Source organism: Antechinus flavipes, chromosome 1, assembly GCF_016432865.1.
Source record: "Antechinus flavipes isolate AdamAnt ecotype Samford, QLD, Australia chromosome 1, AdamAnt_v2, whole genome shotgun sequence".
NCBI classification, from domain to species: Eukaryota; Metazoa; Chordata; class Mammalia; order Dasyuromorphia; family Dasyuridae; genus Antechinus; species Antechinus flavipes.
The window spans coordinates 162268419-162290124 of record NC_067398.1 but is presented as its reverse complement, the minus strand read 5'-3'; the positions used below and the strand labels follow the sequence as shown (position 1 = coordinate 162290124).

Here is a 21706-nt window from a genome sequence, read left to right as displayed (position 1 = left end):
TGTTTCATGAAGGCCCTTCAATGTAACCAGTATAGTGAGGAATGAAAAGTCCATCATGGTGTTGCATCTTTCACACACTTCTTGTCCTTTTTTTTCCCCCTCAATTTGTATAAAATAAATTATATCCTTTCTCAGGACCTGAATTCATGTTGTTTTTTTTTTTTCTTTTCTAAATAGCAATGACAATTTCTTGTTTGTTGGCTCTCCCCCACCCTTCAGTCCTTATCATGTTTTGCATTTTTATATTTTAGTCTCTTCTGTGTTTTTCTCGTATTGTTTTCCTGGATTGCTGGTATCATGGGATGAATGATTTGGAGGTAGGAGACTTAGGTTTGTTATTTACCAGCCATGTGATCTTGGGGAAATTATTTAACCCTTCTGCACTTTAATTTTCCTCATTTGTAGCACAGAAATGATAGCACTTATATCGTAGGGGGTTTGTGTGAGAAATGCTTTAACACCAAATAAATATGAATTATTCTTCTTCAATTAACCATATGTTGCTTTGTTTTGTTTTCACATTCTCTTATCACTGCCATCACTCTTCAGTCTGGTTACCTGTCATTATGACACATTTCTTCTACTTAACCCTCCCCTCTATGTCTGTTTCCTCTTTGTCAACTCTTTTATTTTTCTCCTTATATCTCAATTTTTATTTGCATCACGCTCTTCTTGCTTGTCATTCTACTCATTGCCATATGTTTGGGACTCATCTCTTAATGACAAAACATGATTATAGAATTTGAGAGCTAAAAAGGACTTATCTAGTCCTTATCTTGTCCAGTGCCTTCCTTTTATAGATAGGCAACAGGTCTAGCAATTTTATAAGATATGCCTAAGATCATGTAACCCAAGGCTTCTTAAATTTTTTCCATGTGTAACCCTTTTTCTCCTAAGAAATTTTTCCATGATCCAGGCACATAAATACGTATAATAAGCATACAAATCAGATACATCACAAAGTCATAAATCATAAATCAAAAATCATAAATGTATTTAAAAAATTCTTTAACATACATACACATAATTTTACCATTTGTTAAAAATGAAAAGAAACTTACGTTTTCTAATGAGATGGATGTGTTTCTTTTTACATAAAGAATTGAATCTTGGCAAAATTCTTGATACCTATTATTGTTACCAAATTTTTTGCGATCTTCACATTCATTATGTGAACCCACATGGAGTCATGATGAACAGTTTAAGAAACTGATGTAGTGAGACCAGAGGACATCGAGGAAACACAGTGGATAATTGAGCATTGAGTCTAGAGTCAGGGAAACTCAAGTTTTCTGAGCTTAAATCTGGACTCAGACACTATCTGGGTGACCCTGGGCAAGTTACTTCACCCATTTGGCCTCAGTTTCCCCATCTGTAAAATGAGCAGTCCCTCTTTTTTCTTTTGGTTGTAGTTATTCACACCATTGTCTGCTGTTCATGAATGGTCCAGAATGACAACTAGTTTTATATAAACCTGTTGTAGGACCAACAATGTATTAAATTTGAACTAGTGGCTTAAAGTTGAAAATTTCTTTGCCTCTTTTGAGTCAGTTGTTTAAATATTTCACTAAAATATTATAAATATAAAACTTGTCTGGGACAAGACATTTAAAATAAATATGTGGAAAATTTTTTTATGGATTATATTAATAATTTTGGTAGATGATAGGACTATGCTGCCTTCATGAAAAATGCAAACCTTATTCTTAGGCCATGTAATAAGCATGTTATATGATCTTAGGGACTGTGCTTTTCCCAGCTTATTACCTTAATTAACTCATTGACTCAGTCATCATCTCACTTCAGGAAATTCCTACTTTCTAAATCCAGTTAACCATTGCTACAAACCAGTTAGACTTTTCAACATGATGGAAAACAAAATTGAAAATCATGGCAATATCAAGTGTCATTCATAATCAGTATAAGATTGTCACTATTTCAGCACACTGTCTTCTATCATATGACTAGCAAAATTTTGGTCCTAGACAATTATGACCAGAGATAGTGTATGAGACATTCCATAGATGAATCCCAAATAGATTGTATTGCACGGTGTGGGTTGCAATGTTATTCTTCTTGGAGGATAACCTCCTCTTCTTCTTTTTCCCAGTGTTCTTTCTGAAAACCCAGGCTTATGTTCTTACGTATTCAGAATCTCTGCTGTCCCAGGCGTTAGGCATCCTGGGAAGAAAGAAAAAATGAAGCCCCATTGAGGTGTCAAAAAGTACTGGCAAAGAAGATGGAAAAAAAAAAAGGTTTAGGATCCTGATTCCTTTTTTTTTTGGAATCAGTTCAGAGGCTCTTGGCATTTGGCCTGAGGGCTATTGCCTTCTATTTTCTAAAACTCCACTGATGACTGAATTCTCTCTCTTGGCCCAGAGACCTCTGGATGTCTGATTCCTGAAACAAAATGATTCCTTCGGTTTAGAGCTAAGGTGGAAAAGACCTTAAAGACAATTTATTCCAACTCCCTCTTTTTACAAGTGAGAAAACTGCATTGCTACCTGTTTTTATGTTTACTTCCTTCTTTTCCTCATTATCCCAGCCACTAAGCTACTTAAGACTAAAGGTTCTTCACTTTTTTTTGCTATCATGGATCTTTTTGATAGTCTAGTCAAACCTATGGACCACTGCTCACAATAATGCCCTCAAATCCATAACATGAAATATCTAGGATGACAAAAAGAATCAGTCTATCAATTTTTTTCTAAGCACCTATTAAGTGCCAGGCACTGGAGATATAAAAAGAGGCAAAAGATAGCCTCTGCCCTTATGGAGCTCACAATATAAATGAAAAGATAGCTTTTATAGTGATATGGGATTTGCAAAGCACTTTACAGATATTATCTCAGTTTATACTCAAAAGAACTGTGGAAAGTAGATGTCATTATTATCCCCATTTTACAGATGAGATAACTAGGGTAAGTGACTTGCCTAGAGTTACATAGTTAGTAAGTTTCTGAGGCTAAATTTGAACTCCAGAAGATGAATCTTCCTAACTCCAGGCCTGGTGCTCTTACCTACTTTCCTATCTGACTTATTATAGTCTCATATACAAAATCACAAATAAATTTATAGAATATAAAATTGTATTTTATTTTATTTATTTTTCTAATTAATTTTTAATACACATTGTTTTACGAATCCTGTTGGGAGAGAAAAGTGAGAGCAAAAGGAAAAACCGTGGAAGAGAAAAAAAAACAGAAAAAAAGAAGTGAACATAGCATGTTTTATAGTTAGTCTCCTTAGTTCTTTTTCCTGGATGCAGATGGCATTTTCTGTCCAAAGTCTATTGGGATTGCTTTGGATCACTGAACTACTGAGAAGAACCAAGCATCATAGTTGATCATCACACATTCTTTCTGTTATTGTGTACAATGTATTCCTTGTTCTGCTTGTTTCACTCTGCATCAGTTCATATAAATCTTTCCAGGCCTTTCTAAAATAATCTTAGAACATAAATTTTGAAAGACAACAGGGACCTTGGAAGTTATTTAGCCAATTTCAGTCTTTTTGCCAAAGAGGAATTGGAGGCCCAGAGAAATTAAATGGCTTCATTGTCATACATGAAGAAAATAGCAAAAATAGGATAAAATCTAAAAATCAATTGCCTGTTCTGAGCCCTTTCCACTACACTATTGTGACCAAAGGAAAAAGTGTCATTTTTTTAGGAGTACTGCATATTTATGGATTCTCTAAATCAAGTTAGTAACTGAGCAGTAAATTTAAAAAACTTTCTTTAATCTTGCTCCTGCTATTGTATTGTAAATAATTTGCAATGCTTTATTATTCAGGTCAGTTATATAATAAAGATTTTGTTATGGTTAATCATTCTACCAAACATTAAAGTCACAGAGTATTTATGATATGCACTTCTGTTATTTATTTGAGAGCAACAGTAAGTTGAATGCAAAAGTTTACATGGTATCTAAAATTAATGTTAAAATATGTGTTTATTGAAAACATTTTATTAATATGCAAGTTATTTCAAGGTTATATTATCACAATTACTCGTATGCAGATTCCCCATTTTAATTGATTTCCTTCCTTTAATGATATTTTGATCTTTTTCCTTGATGTCATTTATTTTTATCACATAAGAAAATGTATGTAAAAATGACTATTTTAGTGTAAATTATTGTATCCCTCGTTGTTTTGTGGATTTACCAGTCTGGAAGTTTTGCTTGGGATGATATTGAGTTTAAGTAACCCTGAATCAAAATTTTAAAGATAATGCCTTGGGCTTATAAGCTGCTAATTAATTGTGAGAGTGAAAATGAAAGTAACTAAGAAACAGATATATCTAATCTAGTCTAGATGTGCTATTATCTATAATGTTGATCTTTCCAAAACAGTTCCTATTATATAAAATGACCACCCAATCAAATAATATACCAGTGCCATTGAGGATGTGTTATTTTGCTTGACAGAATATAATCATAATCTTTAAGAAGGTTAAAAGGATACCCTACCTTTGTGAGTTAAGCCCTAGAAATAAGTTGAGAAAACTAGACGTTAGTATTGATACTATCTATTTGGCTTTATGATATCAGACAAATCTCTTAATTTCTGAGTTTGTAAGAAAAAATAACAACCCATAATCCATCTCTTTCACAGAAATGTTGAAAGCCTCAATGAGATTCTATCTATATCTTGTGCTACTGAGAACTTAACTAAGAATTCTTGACTTCTGTCATTATATCTTTAGTATTAATGGTGGTTTTTACTGAGTTAGGTGCTAAATATTTGTTGATGAAATAAACTGAAAGAAGTCTTTGCATTGCAATATTCAAGATTCTTTCAATATAGATTGTTTATATGCTATGAGAAAGAAAATCTCACGTGGCTGTTTTCTAAGAGGACACCTTATTTATATTAGCACTATGTAGTCAGTGATACTTGCTAATATAATTTCATTACAGTGTTTAACATTTTTCCTCAGCTGTAAAATGAATGAGTTGGATTAGATGAACTCTAAAATTCCTTCCAGCTCTAAAACTGTCATCTATGATCTTAAGGCTTCCTGACTCTAAGGCTGGCCCCTAACTATCCATGCTGTATCTCTCCATATGTAATATTGTGCTTTCATAATCAAAGTTAAAATTTCAATTACCTGCCTTTATACAGTCATAGTTTAGATACTAAATGAAGCTTATTAAATTCAAATGACTTTAGCCCAACAGATGAGCATGTTGCAGTCATGCACTAGTAGCAAGGTGTAATTAAATACATAAAATGATGTAAGTAAAAGACATCATATACCACTGAAATAAAATGTGGCTAAGCCAACTGAATTGCTGGAGGGATTAGATATCTCAGTTCCACTGATTATCTTTGATAGGTAATGTGCAAATTGTTTTCATTCAACATGTCAGTGGAAGTCATGAGCAGAGGTTACCATAATTCATTGGTTCTTTGAGAAGACCTAAATACTCTTAATAATTCCTCTGATATTCAAAGCACTTCATAATCTGACTTTAGTCTCCTTCTCTACTCTCATTTCACAAAAACTTATTCTATTTGTCTCCTCTTCTGTTTGATAGATTCTCCCCACAATTTCTCAGATATTTTCTTTCCTTTTCACTGCTTCTTGGAATCCCTAAACTGTCTCTGAGGAACAGTCTCCCAATCCTTCCTCTTTCCAAGGCTTTCCATTTCTTCTCTCCCTATTACTCTACATTTATATTTTTATTGTCTGGACGCATAATGTGTTTCCCCAAGTGAATGTAAGCTTCTAGAGGGCAGGAAATACCTCACTTTTGTCTATGTCTATTCCCAGGATTTAGCACAGTAGCTGGCATCTAATTGTTTCATTAATGATTATTTAAATCAATTGAGTTGAATGAAATAATGTCTAAGAAGAAGGCTTTGTCCTGAGGAATCTTAGCTCAACTTTATAAATAGGATTTTCCCTCAGTGAGGGAGCTCACCTAAAATGATTGATAGTAAAAATATTTATTTCACTTACTGCTTTTGCCTTTCTTAGTTTATGTTTAATTTAATTTTCTTTCCTTTCTTTTCTTTTGTCTATTTGTAGGTAATACTAGCCTTCTAGGAGGGCCAGTGGAATATATATGAGTGTTTTCTATTTTGTAAATCACAGTTAAGGGGAAAAGATATTTGTGATTAGAAGAAGAGATTTTGATGCAGATTTTAAAAGATTTACTCAGCAAAGTTTTGAACTTAAACAAAATAGCCACTTGAATCCATATGGGGATGTAGGCAGATTAGAATACTCAAAATTAGGTTTCTACTAGAACATTAAAAAATTGTAACCATTTATGAAAAAAAAGAAGCAAGTGGGTTGATGCAGCTTTGGCATTTGTTTGCAAGAATGATTCAGCTCCAGCAAGATTCTAGAGTCTGGACCGAAAATCCTATAATTTTGAAAAGCTTAAATTATTGTTTTTGGTTTTTTATTTCCTAAATGGATGATAAAATAAGTTTATGATGATACAGGTGAAAGCTGCCTGAATGATATTCGTTCTTACTTATAAAAATGTTTAATTTTCTGTTATTGTAAACATTACTAATATTAGCAAACATGAACATTTCTATATACAAGGAATAGAAAAAAGAGAATTTCTTATGAAATTTAAATCTCTCTTCTATACGGTTTTTCTTTTTAGAATATATACTCAATTCTTTGTGGTTCCAAAGCCATTTTCCCTGTTTCTTAGAGATGTTAATTTTTCTTCCTCTTACGGTCTTATCTGAACAATTATGGTATTTTTCAAGTGGAGAAGCTCCCTTCCTCTTCCTTTCCTCTCAGAAGATCAGTTTTCAGGTGCCTCTTGTGATTTGTCTAATCAGAGACTACTAGTCATTGGTGAATATCATTTCTCTACTAATTATTCTTACTTGCTTGGATTTCTGGGCCTGCTTTTCAGTACCATCCTTATGTTTCTAAAAAAGGACATCCCAGTGTCTTCTTTTACTAGTGATTGTAAAATGTGGTAGGGCTTTTGAAAGAATTGAGTTGTGCTGTGTGTGTTGTATTTTTTTCAAAGTAGGCTGTAATTAAACTCTTTTGTAAGCCATAGTCCTTGTTCACCCGATCAAGTAAAACAGTAATATGATAGGTATTTTGAATAGATGCAGATTAGATATCCTTGTGGACTCTGAAAGACTGTGATCTTTTTGTACAATTTGTTTTCCATAGAAAAATACAAAACCATTCAGCAGCAGGTCAGGACAATTCTCTCTGTAGATAATTAATTCACTCAGCAACCAGGAACTTGACTAAAGCAAGCTGTTCTTTTTTTCTTAGAAATGGAATTTCATTTAAATTTTTCAGTTATGTTGGACTTTTTTTTTTAATTTTCAGGTCATTTTCCTGTGGTTTTGAAGCTATTGCATGATGATTTTTTCTTGGCATGCTACTGCCTATAGATTTTATGTAGATACCCACATGCATACATATACATATATGTACACATGTTTATATAAATGCATGTGCATGTACATTTGTATGAAAAAGTATATTATATATTTTCATATAGAAATATATTTACATGATTTCATTGGAAACTAGGGTTTCTTTAGAATGCTACAACCAGAATTAAATTATTGTGATATATGGTGTTTTTAAAGCAAATAATTTTGAGTATAGAATTATAAAGCAAAATAGAATATGTACTATTTTTATGCTGGTAAAATGCTTTGTTTTAGAGGATTAATTGCTACTTGTCTTTTGTAAACAGAAATTTTGAATTTAATTTTATTTTTTTCATCCTATGAATACTGTTATCCTTAGTATAAAGTTTGCATATCCTTTTGAATGAATCTATATATGATGATATTAGTAAATCACAATTTAAAATAATGCCTACATTTTTCCCTTTTGTTTTATTCTCCCCCCTCCCCCCCAAAAAATGGTATTGAGAGATGAGGAAATCTCTCTGAATGCTAGCTTGTACTTGGTCCAGGCAAGTATCCAAGTGCTTAGACGCCTTGTTAAAGCATAGACTAAGTTTTGGAGGCTCTCCAGAAACGTGTGACCCTTTCCACCTCCAGGTTTCCCTTTCCTTGACACTCCCCTAGGCCCCTAGAGTCTTCTCCCACTCTTTCAATGCCCTATTTGTATTGTGTTTTGTTCTTGGGTTAGGGAGTATCCAGAAAACATGATGTCTTTTTAGTGTTTCTTCTGGGAGCCATCTGGGAAGGCTAATCCATGTCTTTACTTTTTTTAAGGTGTAGTTTAATTTTATTACTAATCACCCTCTTTCCCCCTCTCCCTCCCACCTGCCAAATGAGTTATCTTAGTGACATTTATTAGAAAAGAGAGAGGTTTTTTTCATAGTCATTTCTATAATGTCTATGAATTTTCTAGGATGGTAGCTTCTATTTTAATATTCTTCACTTTTTTTGTGTCCTAGACTCTTTTGGTGAATGTATATGGAGCCATTCTCACAATAATATTTTAAATGGATAGAATTATAAAGGAAACTAATTACATTGGAGTCCATTTATCAAAAAACAAAAACAAAAAAACTTTGTCTATAGGGCTCCAGGTTAAGAATCTTGAATATTTAGCAGTCTTCAGATTCAACAGTGAAGAAGGTATGAGGGAACTTTAGCAATTCAAAGAAAGAGAACATTTATGGTGTGTGCAATTCTTGGAAATGATATGGGAAAGATGAAGTGAGGAAGAGAAAGTTAATTCATTTGATGGCCTTGTAAGCACTTAAGGTGCTTAGAAAAATTCTGTTAGAGTCCAGTATAGGGCAAAAGTTTACCAATACCATCATCAAGTATTAGTTAAGGAACATTCATGTTCAGGATAATATTGGATCTACAGTATAAATGGTAGACAAAAATGTGTTTGCCATCCAGGAAATTTCATGGTAAGGAATAGAAACAAAGTGTCATGCATCCATATAGATAGTTGTTACCATGTATGTGGATATGCGTATAATACATGAATATCTTTTGCCAATTTAAAAAATATATATTATTTTTAGTTTATTATGGGCATTTGAGGTAAACTACATGCAATTAATTAACAGCATATAATATATTGTTAATATGATATATTTTTACTTGAGAACATTTTGTTCTTCTTTATGAAAATCAAAGCTTATGGTTTGTCTTGTTCATTTTCCAGGGGCAGGTGATGGTATATGCAAAGTTTGATGAAAATGTTTATCTCCCTAAAGATGCTGAATTTTATTTCATTTATAATGGATCTCATCAAAGACATGTGACATTTGCCCAACGCATTGGAGATAATATTCTCCAGTCTAACATCCCAGGTAAGCATTTCTTTTTTTGAGTATCCCCTTGGGAAATGTGTTTGTACATTTTATTTTATTTTATTATTATTATTATTTGCTGTGCAGCATTTTAAACAGGAAGCAAACTAGGAGAAAAGGAAAACAAAGTGTCCTGAGTGAGAGGCAGGTATAACTTTGGAAAAGCCAGATTGCTTTCAAACACTATGGGACTTTTTCTTTTAGAATTACCATAGTGTCTGAGATCACTATACCAGAATTTAGTTTTTTGTGGTATTGCCAGAATATGCAACAAAAATGCTACCTTTTCAGAGTTTCATGACAGAGAAGACAAGACTATGAAATAGTTTGTCTTTTGTGACCTCCTATTTTTCTGTTTAGCAGCTCTTTTAGCCCCACTTCCATCAAATGCTGACCCTCAGTTGCCCAGGGCTTTCCACTGTTGACATCATATTTGAGTTTATGTTCTCTGGGCAGGGTAATATGCTTTAGACCTTTCTCCTCTTCCTGCTTTTCATCACATTGCATATGGCCTGTGTCCCATTCCTCATGGACCTGTTCTCCCCTTTTCAAGGTGACAGCTAGTTAGTTAAGCTGAGAATTTAATCCATTCTAATATGCAAGTGGCTGCTAATGGCTTAAAGTATTATTCTTCTCAGTTGACATTTTTTTTTTTTTTGCATTTTAAGAGGACAGTTATGGCATTTGTCCAAAATAGTAAATCTGGTATGGTGGGGGAAAAGCAGATTTAGATTTGAGACAAGAACAAATTTCCTTAAAAAAATCCCCCAGATTTCCTATTTTGGGAGGTAGGTGGATGTCTACCATAAGCATACAAAGACTTCCCCTAGCAGAATGGGGGGATGAGAACAATTTGTTCTGGTGGCCATAAAGGCAGCTGAAGTGGACCCTGTGGAGTGCCTATAACTTTGTCAGACATTGGAATATACTTGATATATGCAAAGTTTAGTGAAGATATTTACCTCCCTAAAGATGCCTGGACTTTTGTCTTTTCACTGGACTTTGATGGTTCTAGGAGAGTAAAGCTAACCACTTTGCACAATTCTGCCTCACTGAAATCCAATTCATGTGCAAGTCAAGACATCACCCATGATCTTATTGGTCCTTTTTTTTTTAAAAAACAAAGGATGAGCACAGTCTTCCAGCAAAAGATGGAAGCTCACTTGTCAGGAATGTTACAGAGGGCATTTGGATTAGGGACAGATTTAAGTCACTCAGTCAATTAGGAATTATTAAGCTCTCCCAATGGGCCAGACCTATATACACTCTGTTCCTTTCTAAATTGGAGATTCCGTGATTCTGTGATATTTTTGGACAGCTCTTTAAATCACACCATATATGTGTCCACCTTTTCAGTCTATAAACCAACTGACTCACCTTCTGAAAACATGTTCATTGCCAAATTTTTTTTGGCAACCTGTGTTACCTAGAAGGAGAGCAGAACATAAACATGGCATTGTGCAGTGACTCTGACCATTGTAAAGAGATTCATAGGAAGCTCACAACTCCATTTGGGTTTAGTGATCTGAAACTTGTTATCTGATTCTTTTAGGATTTTTGTTGTAACTTAAAGCAACTCTTAACTCTTTCCTGCCTGGCTTCAGAGTTCCTTAAATAGAATCTAAATAAATGGATGATTCCAAAATGATATTTTCTCTGTACTCTATTGGCTTTTCCCTTTCTATCTTTGTTAACTGTCTTCTCTTGTCCTTCTTTCCCTTTTATTCTCCCATCCCCCAGCATTTTTAATTTCCTTTCTGCTCTATAGTGTCCTATCTTATGTCTCCTGATAATCTTCTATGAGAAAGAAAACAAAAGAAAACAGCAAATTAGCAAAAATTCTGAATTTTTGTTTCATTTTTATGATTTTGCTTTTCTCCTTCTTTTCTCCTCTTTCCCTGCTTGGTGCTTCAATAGAAACACCATTCATTATGTCGCAGACTTTGAGAGGAGAGACCATTTTGTTTGGCTCACTGTTGATCCCAGATGTGTGATCAGCAGTTATTCCATTTCTCAGATGCAGGATATTTGCTGTGTCCTGTATACTATACCCACTTTCTAGGAGGAACAACCTTCCAAAAAGACAATATGAGCAATTGTGTCACATCCTTTCTTAATAAGTTCATTGAATACTTACCTCTGGGTTCTTTCGTTAGGGTTCTTAGGGTGTCCGTTGTTTAACCTTTAGTGAGTAAACCCTGGATAGAAATGGTGGTGAAGTTCTTCAGAATTTATTTGTATATTGCCCAATAGTTCTAATCCTTTGCTGGAGGGTAGAAGGAATCCTATAGAGATTGGAGAAGTTCATTTCTTACTCTTACTCTCATTCTGTACATTTGTATAGTATATTATTAATTTCTAGAAATTCTGCAGTCTCTGAATGTTTAAAGCTAAGTGGTTATGAATTAAGAAGAAAGACAGGCTGGCATAGAGGAAGAAATACTGAATTTGGAGTCCTAAGATATGAATTCAAATCCTATCTCAGCTATTTATTATAGGTATTTTGAGCTTTAGTAAGTCACAGCTTTTCTGATCTCCATTTCCTCCTCTGTAAAAAAAGGGAATTAACCAAGATATTCACAGAGAGCATCTATAATTCTCCATCCTATTGTCCTTTAAAAAATTACTTGTATTGCTGGGCAGATATAGTTTTACCTTGGAGAAATGATATGTTGGGGTGTCAAAATGAAGGTAGAGCTAGAAAATGTAAGAAGGAAAATATCCTCCCTAGGGATTCTACTATTACAAAAGGCAGAAAGGCCAAGAAGAGAAAACTTGGAGATGGGGTAGGAGAGACAGGTTCTTTATTCAGTTATTTGAAGGGCTGTCATGGGGAAGCTGGTTTAGGCTTGTTTTGTTTGGCTCCAGAGGGAAGAACTAAGAACAGTGGATAGAAATGACAAAGGCAGGTTTTATTTAATATAAGGAAAAACTTCCCAATAATTAAGAGCTTTTGCAAAGTGAAATAAGCTACTTCATGAAATAGTTAGTCCTATCGCTGGAATTCTTCAATCAAAAGCTGGATGACCACTTTTTTTTTTAAGTTTTATTTATTTTATTTTTAATTTCTAGAACAAAACAATCATTTCTATAATATATAATTTAAAAAGATGATTGCAAATGGACAATTTAATATATAATCATCATGTATATTTCTTTTGTTCCTCTGATTTTCCCTCCTCCCTTTTCTAGAAATGGCTACCATTAGACACAAATATGTATATGTGTATATATGTCTATCTAACTCGATAGTAAAATCATATTATGCATACTTTTTTATCAGTTCTTTCTCTATATACAGATAATATCTTCCTTCAGATGTCCTTTGTAGCTAATTTGGGTATTTATATTATTTATAATACTTAAATTAGATGGCACAGTAGGGGGTTCCTATTTGGGCATAGGCCGAGTTATCCTGATCACTGAGTTATCCCATTCAAATTGGGGATTCTGTAACCTTGTGAAGATACTTTTGAGATTATAGGTAATTAGTGTCAGGAATGCCAGAGAAATGACAAGACCTACATATGCCTAGTAAGTTTGTGCCTCCTTTTTCCTCTTTAATATTAAGCCTCAGTTTGGGTGAGAAAGGGGCAGTTTATAGGGACATGCCATTGTGGGAAACCTTATTTATTTATTTTTGCATAAGTGATTAAATGTCCACATAAAGATAAGAAAATTAATGTATGAAAATAATAACTGTACTCAGTAACACATGGCAGACAGGAAAGTAGCAGAGGTCATTTATTTATTTTGATGGACATTTATAATTGTAATCATAATGTGATGATGATTGTATGTTTTTCAAACATTAATTGAATAAATTTCAAATATCTGTTCAAAATAATAACACTGATAGAATAATATTAAGTGAAGACTGAACTTAAGTACTGAAAAGTGATTGTTTCAAACTCAAAAAGAAATGGACCTCTATATTAGAAAGCTACAAATTAACATGATCAATGCTGTATGTTTTTATATCTTTTGTTAAACATTTCCCAATTACATTTCAATCTGGTTCAGATCATGCTAGGGTCCACGGAAAAGGAGGGTCCTTGACTCCTATGCAAAAAAAAATAATTTAAAAAACCATGAAGAACTCAAAGGAGATGCCATTTTAAATTTGGTCTCACTGGCTCTATCAAATCTCCTTAAGAACAGTTAGAAAGATAGCCAGCCAAATTCCTAGCTTGCTCTTCTTTATTGGGCTAATATGTAATCTCCTGGAGCTATTCCAAGGGCATTGTTGGCCTTTGTAATGAAGCTGGAACTTACTGGAACTTTGGAAAGGTCATGCAATTTCAGATACATTCTTAATAAATTTTCTTAAATCATAATCAAGTTTTCCTTATGGAAGTGGAAAATGTCTTCTTACAGCTTTTTTAAAGATTCAAGGTACATTGATTCTTCTTTTGCATTCCAGGCCATGGATTTGAAGAAACCGTGTCGGTGTCCACATGTCTGTACTCGGAAGGTTATTCCCCAGTAACCATGGGCTGTTGTTCTATTATGTACATGGACAATGTGGCTTGCAGACTCTCCCGTTGTCTTGTTAGCCAAGTTGGCGCTTTCACTTGTAGCAGTCATCAGACTCTACTTGATCAATTTGGTCTCAAAGTGAAAGAGCTTCATGCTTTGGATGAAGACCTTGTATTGGCTATGGCTCACTTGGAGTTGCCACTTGGTTGGAATGTCTTGGGAAATTCTTCAGAAGAAGGTAAGTTTTCACTGGAAGAATATTTGCCTCTCCAAGCAAGAGTTCAAAACCATCACAGAATCACAGAATTTGAGACCTGGAAAATATATATCTAGTGATGATTATTAAGTGGTCATTTAGCCTTGCTTAAATTCTTCCACTTTTGGACAGCACTGATTCTTGGGATGTTGTTTTTCTTATGACAAGCATAAGTTAACTTTTACAATTTCAGTTATCCTTAGCGTAAAGTTGTATATTCTTTTGAATGGATCTTTATATGCTGATATTAGTAAATCACACAAAGTATTAATATCTACATCTTCCCCCTTTTGTTTCTTGCTGATTCTGTCCTTTGGGGTAAAAAAAAGTGAGGCAGTCTAATCTTTCTACATAATAACCCTTCAAATATGTGAACATACTTGTCCTGTATCCTTGAGTCTTCTCTCCAGTTCATGCAACCAGTTCTCATGGCATAGACTCCTGGAATTGACCATCCTGTTTGCCCACTACTATAAGCTTTCCATCTTCTCAATAGCTTTCTTAAACTATGGTACTAGAACTGAGCCCAGTACTCCAACTGTGGTCTGAGGGGGGAGAATAAAGAGGGAGCCTTGCCTTTTTTTTCTGGAAGTTCTCACATTCTTAATGCCATACATGAACTCAAGCATTTTTGGCTGCTGTGTCACACGGTTGCCTTATATTGAGCCTAATGTCCACTAAAAGCATAGATCTTTTTTTTTTTTCAAAAACTAAGTTTTATTTATGTCTTGTTTTTATATTACCCACATTTATAGATTAAATCCTCTTCATAAGAGGACTTGGAGCAAAATAAAATGGTTAAGTAAAACCAATAATATAATGACCTCATCTGAAAGTGCACGTAACATTTCACATCTGTAGCAAACTCTTCACCTCTCCATTAAAAATTTGTTTAAATAAGCCTTTTTTCCCCTCTCCCTCCCATTCCCTACTCCTTCAGGAAAAAAAGAAAAATATAGTTTTTTGGTACCAAATATGCACTATTAGTCAAAACCAATTCCCTCAGTGGTTGTAGACAAATTAAAATTTTATTTTGCACCTTAAATTTGTTACATTGCTATAATCAGTACTATACTTTATTGGACCATCATGAAGGGTCATTCTAGCATCCTAGTTCTTATAGCTTTCATAGTTATTTGTTTTTTTACAGAACTGTTAGTATATTAATTATTCTTCTGGTTTTGCTAATTTCATTCTAAATCAGTTTATAAAAGTCCTCAAAATTGTGGTTTTTTATAACATTGATGTTGAAGTGAAATTGTTCTGATTCTGCTTACTATATTAAGCATCAGTTCATATAAATCTTTTCATGTCCTTTTAAAATCATCTATTTCTTTGTAACAGTATTCCATCATATTTATATACCACAACTTATTTAATAATTTCTCCATTTTTAGTTTCAGTTTTGTTGCTACAACAAAAAGTTGCTATAAATATTTTTACACATAAAGGATCTTTTCTTTTTTCTTTGATCTCTTTTAGCTGTAAGACTAACTTTAGCAAAACTGGGTCAAAGGGCATGTACTGTTTAGTAACTTTTTGTCTAAGAATGTGAACAGTAAGTTCTCAAGGGAAGAAACTCAAGCTATCTATAGCTATTTGAAAAAAAATACTCCAAATGACTACCAGAACAATGCACATTAAAAAGAATTTTGAGATTTTACTTCATACCCATCAGAGTGGCAAAAATGACAGAAAAAGGAAATCAATGTTGGAAGGAGTGTAGAAAAACAGACACTGTAGGTGGACCCATGAATTGGTACAACCATCCTAGAAAACTATTTATTATTACACATAAAAAGTTGTGCTATATTAATGTGGCAGAATATTATTGGGAGTTAATAAATGTTTGATTTCAAAAATATATGTATAAACTGGAAACTTGGTATCTTATGTATTTATTATGTGCTGAAAGACCATGATTCATAGCTTCTTTTTTTCTAGTCTCAGGATATATCCAATATATTTTCATTTATAATATAATAGAAATGAAATTAGTCATCCTTAGTAAATAAAATTATACTTACCCAGTCCCTTTGCCTATATCCACTGTGATTTGTCTTGGCTATTATAATGTGCAATCTTATATGTCCACACCTTTGAGTTATTCACTGTTGAATAAAAAACACGGTCCTTTTAACAAAATTTTTATAATAGAATAAGAAGGAGAAGGACTATGCAAATCAGTGTAACTCTAGACAGGAAGAAAACAAGCAAAAAACTGTTTCAGAGTTATGAACTCTTATGTTCATCTACCCTAACCACTAACTGAAGGATGAATTCCTTCAGCATTAATTCACAAGTCTCTATCTGTGACTCTGTCTAAATATTTCATATAGCCAATCAACAAGCATTTATTAAGCACCTCTTTTGTTCCAAGAATTGTATTAAGCACTAAAGATACAAAGAAAAGCAAAAACTAATCTGCTATTCTGGAGGAGTTCACACTCTAAATGGGATTGGGGTTGGGGAGTGGGAAATAATATGAAATAAATCATATACAAACAATTATGTATTAGTAAGAAGTGGATTTTAGTTCAGATTTGAAGCAAAATTGGAAAGGAGAGGGAGCAAAAAAATCTAAGCATTTCTAATGCTAGAAGTGGGAAAATTCTACTGTTGTGAAAACTGTTTTATCACAAAGTTAAATTATATGAGGAATTCCTAGAAATTGTAAGGTGTACCTATTTTTAGATAATATCATCCTATTTGTATCAAACTCCAAAATATTTCAGTTTCCTAAATTAGAATAACATTCAAAAATTCATTTTAATTATTTTCACATAAAAACCCCCAACCCAAGAAGATGAAGTACAACTATTATTCAGACAATGACATTTAGATGGAATACCACAATTTCTAAATAATAAAAATTTTGGTCTTCTAGTAGTCAGTGGAAAAAGAGATTTACTTTAAGATGTTATAATCAGAAGAGGAGATGGGTTAGTCATGTAATAGGAACAAATTTAATATTTGGATATCCAATATGGTGCAAAGCTACTTCTATTAATTCTGAGACTTTAAAAAAGACTTACAGAATAGTAGGTGAACTCTGAGATGAGAATTTACTAAAGACAAACAAAAGGAGGAAGTATGGATAGGTTGTTCTGTTCACCATTGGAGAAAGAACCCATCTTCATGCACTCAGAGGTTGAGTATAGAAGTATATATATTTACATGAGAAAGGTGCTACATAGGTCTGCCTACACAGTGAGATATCGAAATATGTGTAAGTGAATTTCTCTTTCTCTCTATCAGAGCCCTATACATTCATATTTCTTTGTAGACATATTATACTTTATATTATTTGCACAATATAAAGTATAATATAAATATACTTTATTTTAGCTGAAATGATTTTATTTATAGATTTTATTCTATAAACACATAACATGAAAATCTTTTACAATGTCACTTTTGAGGGATGGAGCTAATATTAGTACTGGTAGTTGGAAGAAGTTGTCAAGTTTTTGCCATACTTTCTTTTTATTTTTCAGGGAATATAATTTTTATCCACAGCATATCCATATAATAATCTATCTCCTAGAATTTTGTTGTATCTGTATGTTTTGGTCTAAATCTAGAATGTGGCTTATTTGTAGATAGGTGCATCTTAATTTTAATTTATTTTTAATCCATCAAGCCAATGACTTTTTGCTTGAAAGTTCACAAGAGACAGATTTAGGTTAAACATACTAAATAACTTTCTAATAGAATTATTCCAAAGCATTAGACTGTTGTCCTGGGAGTCATATTTCCCTTTACCTAGAGATCTTTAAAACTAATGATCGTATACAGGAAATATTATAGACATAAGACAATTTTTGGCTTAATTAATCTGTCTTAAAATTAATTTGAGTTTACCCTTTGTGCTTTTTGCCCTGGTATTCCAATTGCTAGTTATAGCTCTCAGAGAATATTTTCTGGGTGACAGGACAACCTGAGCTCTGTTCCCATTTTTGTTCCTAACTAGTATATAACCTTGGCTATGTTATTTAATTTCTTTCTGCTTCTTTTTACTTATCTGTGGAATTAAGATGCATTTATTAACTTCTAAAATATCACTTCCAACTCTAATAACCTATACTCCATTGTTTCAATATTATATTTATCTAGTTTTTTTTTTTTTTAAGAGAGCTTTCATTCCAAGAAGTTAAAAATATTTTAGGTGCTCCATACATTTATTACCTAGCATTTGTATTGAAGATTGCCTATTTTTGAGGCAAATAGGAATCAAAAATATACACATAAAAGAAGGCGTGTAGAACCTGCCATAGGGACCAAAATTTGTCAGAGGTAGGATAAATGAAAAACAGACTGGATATGGGAGTGTGAGCCAAGTTTCTGAGATGACTAATACTAGTCATCTGTTGAGCTTGGAAGTTCTGAGCTTGTAAGGGGTTATGCTAGTTGAATGTTTGCACCACACTTGGTATTCGTATAGTGAGCCCTTGGAAACAAGTTGTCTTCTCTGACCAGGTCAAAGTTCCCATGCCATACACAGTGGGATTAGACTGTGAATAACCTGTGTCCCAGCTTGGTAATAGGCAGACTCAACCTTTCAACCAGCCAACTGGCCAACAAAAGACAAGTGGAAATTAGTGTCTTGAATCATAACTCATTATTTCTGTGAATGATATCTATTGTTTCAGAATCCCCAATGTTCTGATAAAATGATTATTACTTCTGTCAGTTTATTCACTTGTCCTTTATGTTTGTTGGTGCTCAGTAAGTAGTCATAGAAATTAATTTAATTAAACAGTAATAGGAATTACTTTCTGGGAAAAGAGAGATTTATTCTTAAGGACTTACTGTAAAACCCGAATTGTATTTCATTTGATGTCTTAATAAAATTCACATCTAGTCTTTTGATCAGTTTTATCAGGAAGGCATCAGATACTGGAGAGCTTCAGAGAGCCAAGGAAAATGGGGTTCTGTGGCAATAAGAAAAACAGAGCCTTCTTTGCTGGGCTCTGGATCGAAGAGATCATTACTCAGAAATGAAACTTAATTATAGACTGTAGGAAAGGAAATAATCTATGTCTTTATTTAATTTTGTGCCATAAGTAAAATTGGATTTCTATTTCATAAAGATGACATTAATCTCTTTGCAGCAGCTTTTGCAATAGAGGCTGTCTTAGGAATCCAGAGCCTTCAGATTTGAACTAGTCTTTTTAGCAACGTTGAAATTATTTGTGCTGTTTTTCAGTAAATATAACTTTGGCTTTCAGAGATTGAAATTCATCCTGTTATCCAATCCTGCATTCCTTTTAGCTATTTAGAAAGCTCAGGTTAAAAACAATCTATTAATTCTCATTTTGATTATTCTAATAGACTTTTTGATTTAAAAAAAAAAAAACCTCTTTTTTTTTTTCAGAACCTAAATCTGAGTTGTATTTTTTTACTCCTAGGGACTCTAGGAAGAGACAGTAGAAGCCAGCCTCTTAATAAGAAAATTGAAATTTGAACCCTAGAATTAAGGTGCCAGCTGGACTGAGTGCCTGGTGAGCTAGTGAGCTAGGTGAGAGAGAATGAAGGAGAGGGAAAGGGAGACGGAGAAGGAACTGATATAGTAGCCAATTGGCAAACCAGGGTGTGAAGAGGGAAAATCCTCTGAGTAGGAAAAAAATATATCCTAATTAGGCTACTTCAAAAATAATAAAGTTTTTGCAGTTTTTACTCTATATTACATCTAAGTATTCATTTTAGAGAGATAGTGTTTCTAAATTAGGTGCTTGAGAGGGAGAGTTGTGTAATGCAATAAGTGTCAAACTCAAGTAAAAACATGCCTCTAATCTCTAAGTAAAGATCTATGCTGCCACATATATTGACTTAGTTTTAAAGTGTAATGTTATCTTTTTTTAATTGTATTTTTATTTATTTTGTTAAATATTTTCCATTACATTTTGATTTGCTCCAAGATCAGTAGACTCTGGTTTGACACTTTTGTTCTAAATGGAAGGATGAATTAGCTGCACTCATTTCTATCTTTTTTCTTATCCTTGCGATGACCAGTCATCTCTCTTAACATCTACTACCTCATTGAACTTTCTAAGACCTAAAATCGGTGAGCAACTAGAGATCAACATTGTTAGTTTTCTACCTGGAAATCTCCTCTACCAGTAAAATTACAGTAAAAAACCAAAACAAAACAAAACAAAAAACTATATATTTTAAAACGAGCAGGTTCACTCCTAAAATGCCATTAAGTCAAAGTTCTTTCTCTTTGAATTATACATCTCATTCGTGTTGTTGTTGTTGTTGAAGGAAGTAAGAATATTCAACTTGAACAATCCCAATAGATTTGGGATGGAAAATGTCAACTGCATTCAGAGAGAGAACTATTGAAGCATAGTATTTTCATCTTATTGTTTTTTTCCTTTCTCATTTTATCCCTTTTTTTTCTTGCACAATATGACAAATATAGAAATGTTTGAAAGGACTATCCATATTTAACCTATATCAGATTGCTTGTTGTCTTGAGGAGAGGGGAGGTGAGTCAGATCAGGAAAAATTTAAAACACAAAGTTTTGCGAAAATGAATGTTGAAAACTATTTTTGTATGAATTTGAAAAAATAAAATACTATTTTAAAAAAAGGAACTTGAAATTGCAGGGCATACTGGATGGTATCTGATTAATTATCTGGGATAATTCCCATCCTGGAATTATTAAATTTTATTTAATCGTCTGTTTGAATGATGGGATTGTGAACATATCAATTACATTTTCAGATTATCATGTGGAATGAGTTTGTCAGCGCTAGAATATGTCTTATAAAATTAGAGAAATCATGAAGAAAATATGGATTAAAATTCAGCAGAGATAAGGGCAAAGTAGCATCCTAAGAAAGAAAAAAATGTTAGTTAATGATAGAAAAGGCAACATAGCTGACTTGCTAGCTATGAGGTTCTCTATGTGTTAGGAATGGGACAGCATTGCTAGGTCAAATTTTGAATGGCTCAAGTTCAGGTCTTTGGAGGGCTTTTATCTACAAGTCTTTCTCAGCTCTGCTTTTAGTCATTCGTTTTAGCACTTTAATCTCTCTTTTTTTTTAAAGATCAAGTTGAAGGGGTTAGCTCAGGTGTATAAGTAGCCAAGTTTAATCAATTATCCTTAATGTAGCATTAAAGGGACAAAAGGATATCCTGGAGCCTCTTAAGAGCTTATCTTGTCAAAGGATTAACACCTTGTTAAGGAGAGATAAGAAGGATTCTAGACTGCCTATTAAGGTTCCTCCCGGTACACCCTTTATTTATTATAATTATAGCTCCAGGGCAACAATTTACACATTGGGGCTTCAGGTATAAACATCTACCCTAGTTTGCGAGTGAATGCCCATTCAAAACCATCCACCGTTATCTTTCACAGATATTTTTACTTTTATCAGACAACCAGAGAAAACATTAATTCAAACAGCAAAAAAGGACAATTATTCAATATCTTAATCAAATAAAATGACAAGAAAAGCTCTTCAGATTCATATATTGGGTATACTTTTTTATTCTGTCATGCCATCAGTGGAGAAGACTATATGTTCAGCATCATATATGATCAAGGAACATGGAGGTCACATGTGGCCAGAGCATTGTACTTTTGCCAAGTTGCTGTTGTCCTCTGGGGATGCTATACTCTTCTATTTGTGTTCACCTCAATGTTTTAACTACATTCTCAACTCTACATCGTGGTATCTCAGTAGGACATCAAGTCTCCACTCA

The 21706-nt window shown here is 33.3% G+C and overlaps 1 protein-coding gene across 1 annotated transcript in view; it reads left to right on the top strand.

Annotated features, from left to right (window-relative positions):
• The window catches only part of LOC127558906 (rho guanine nucleotide exchange factor 28-like), a 188461-nt gene that overhangs the window by 107027 nt on the left and 59728 nt on the right, over positions 1 to 21706 (top strand). Inside the window, exons 4-5 of the mRNA XM_051992288.1 lie at positions 9107 to 9254; positions 13678 to 13971. Coding sequence (XP_051848248.1) covers positions 9107 to 9254; positions 13678 to 13971 — 442 coding nt within the window. The remainder of the gene's footprint in view (positions 1 to 9106; positions 9255 to 13677; positions 13972 to 21706) is intronic.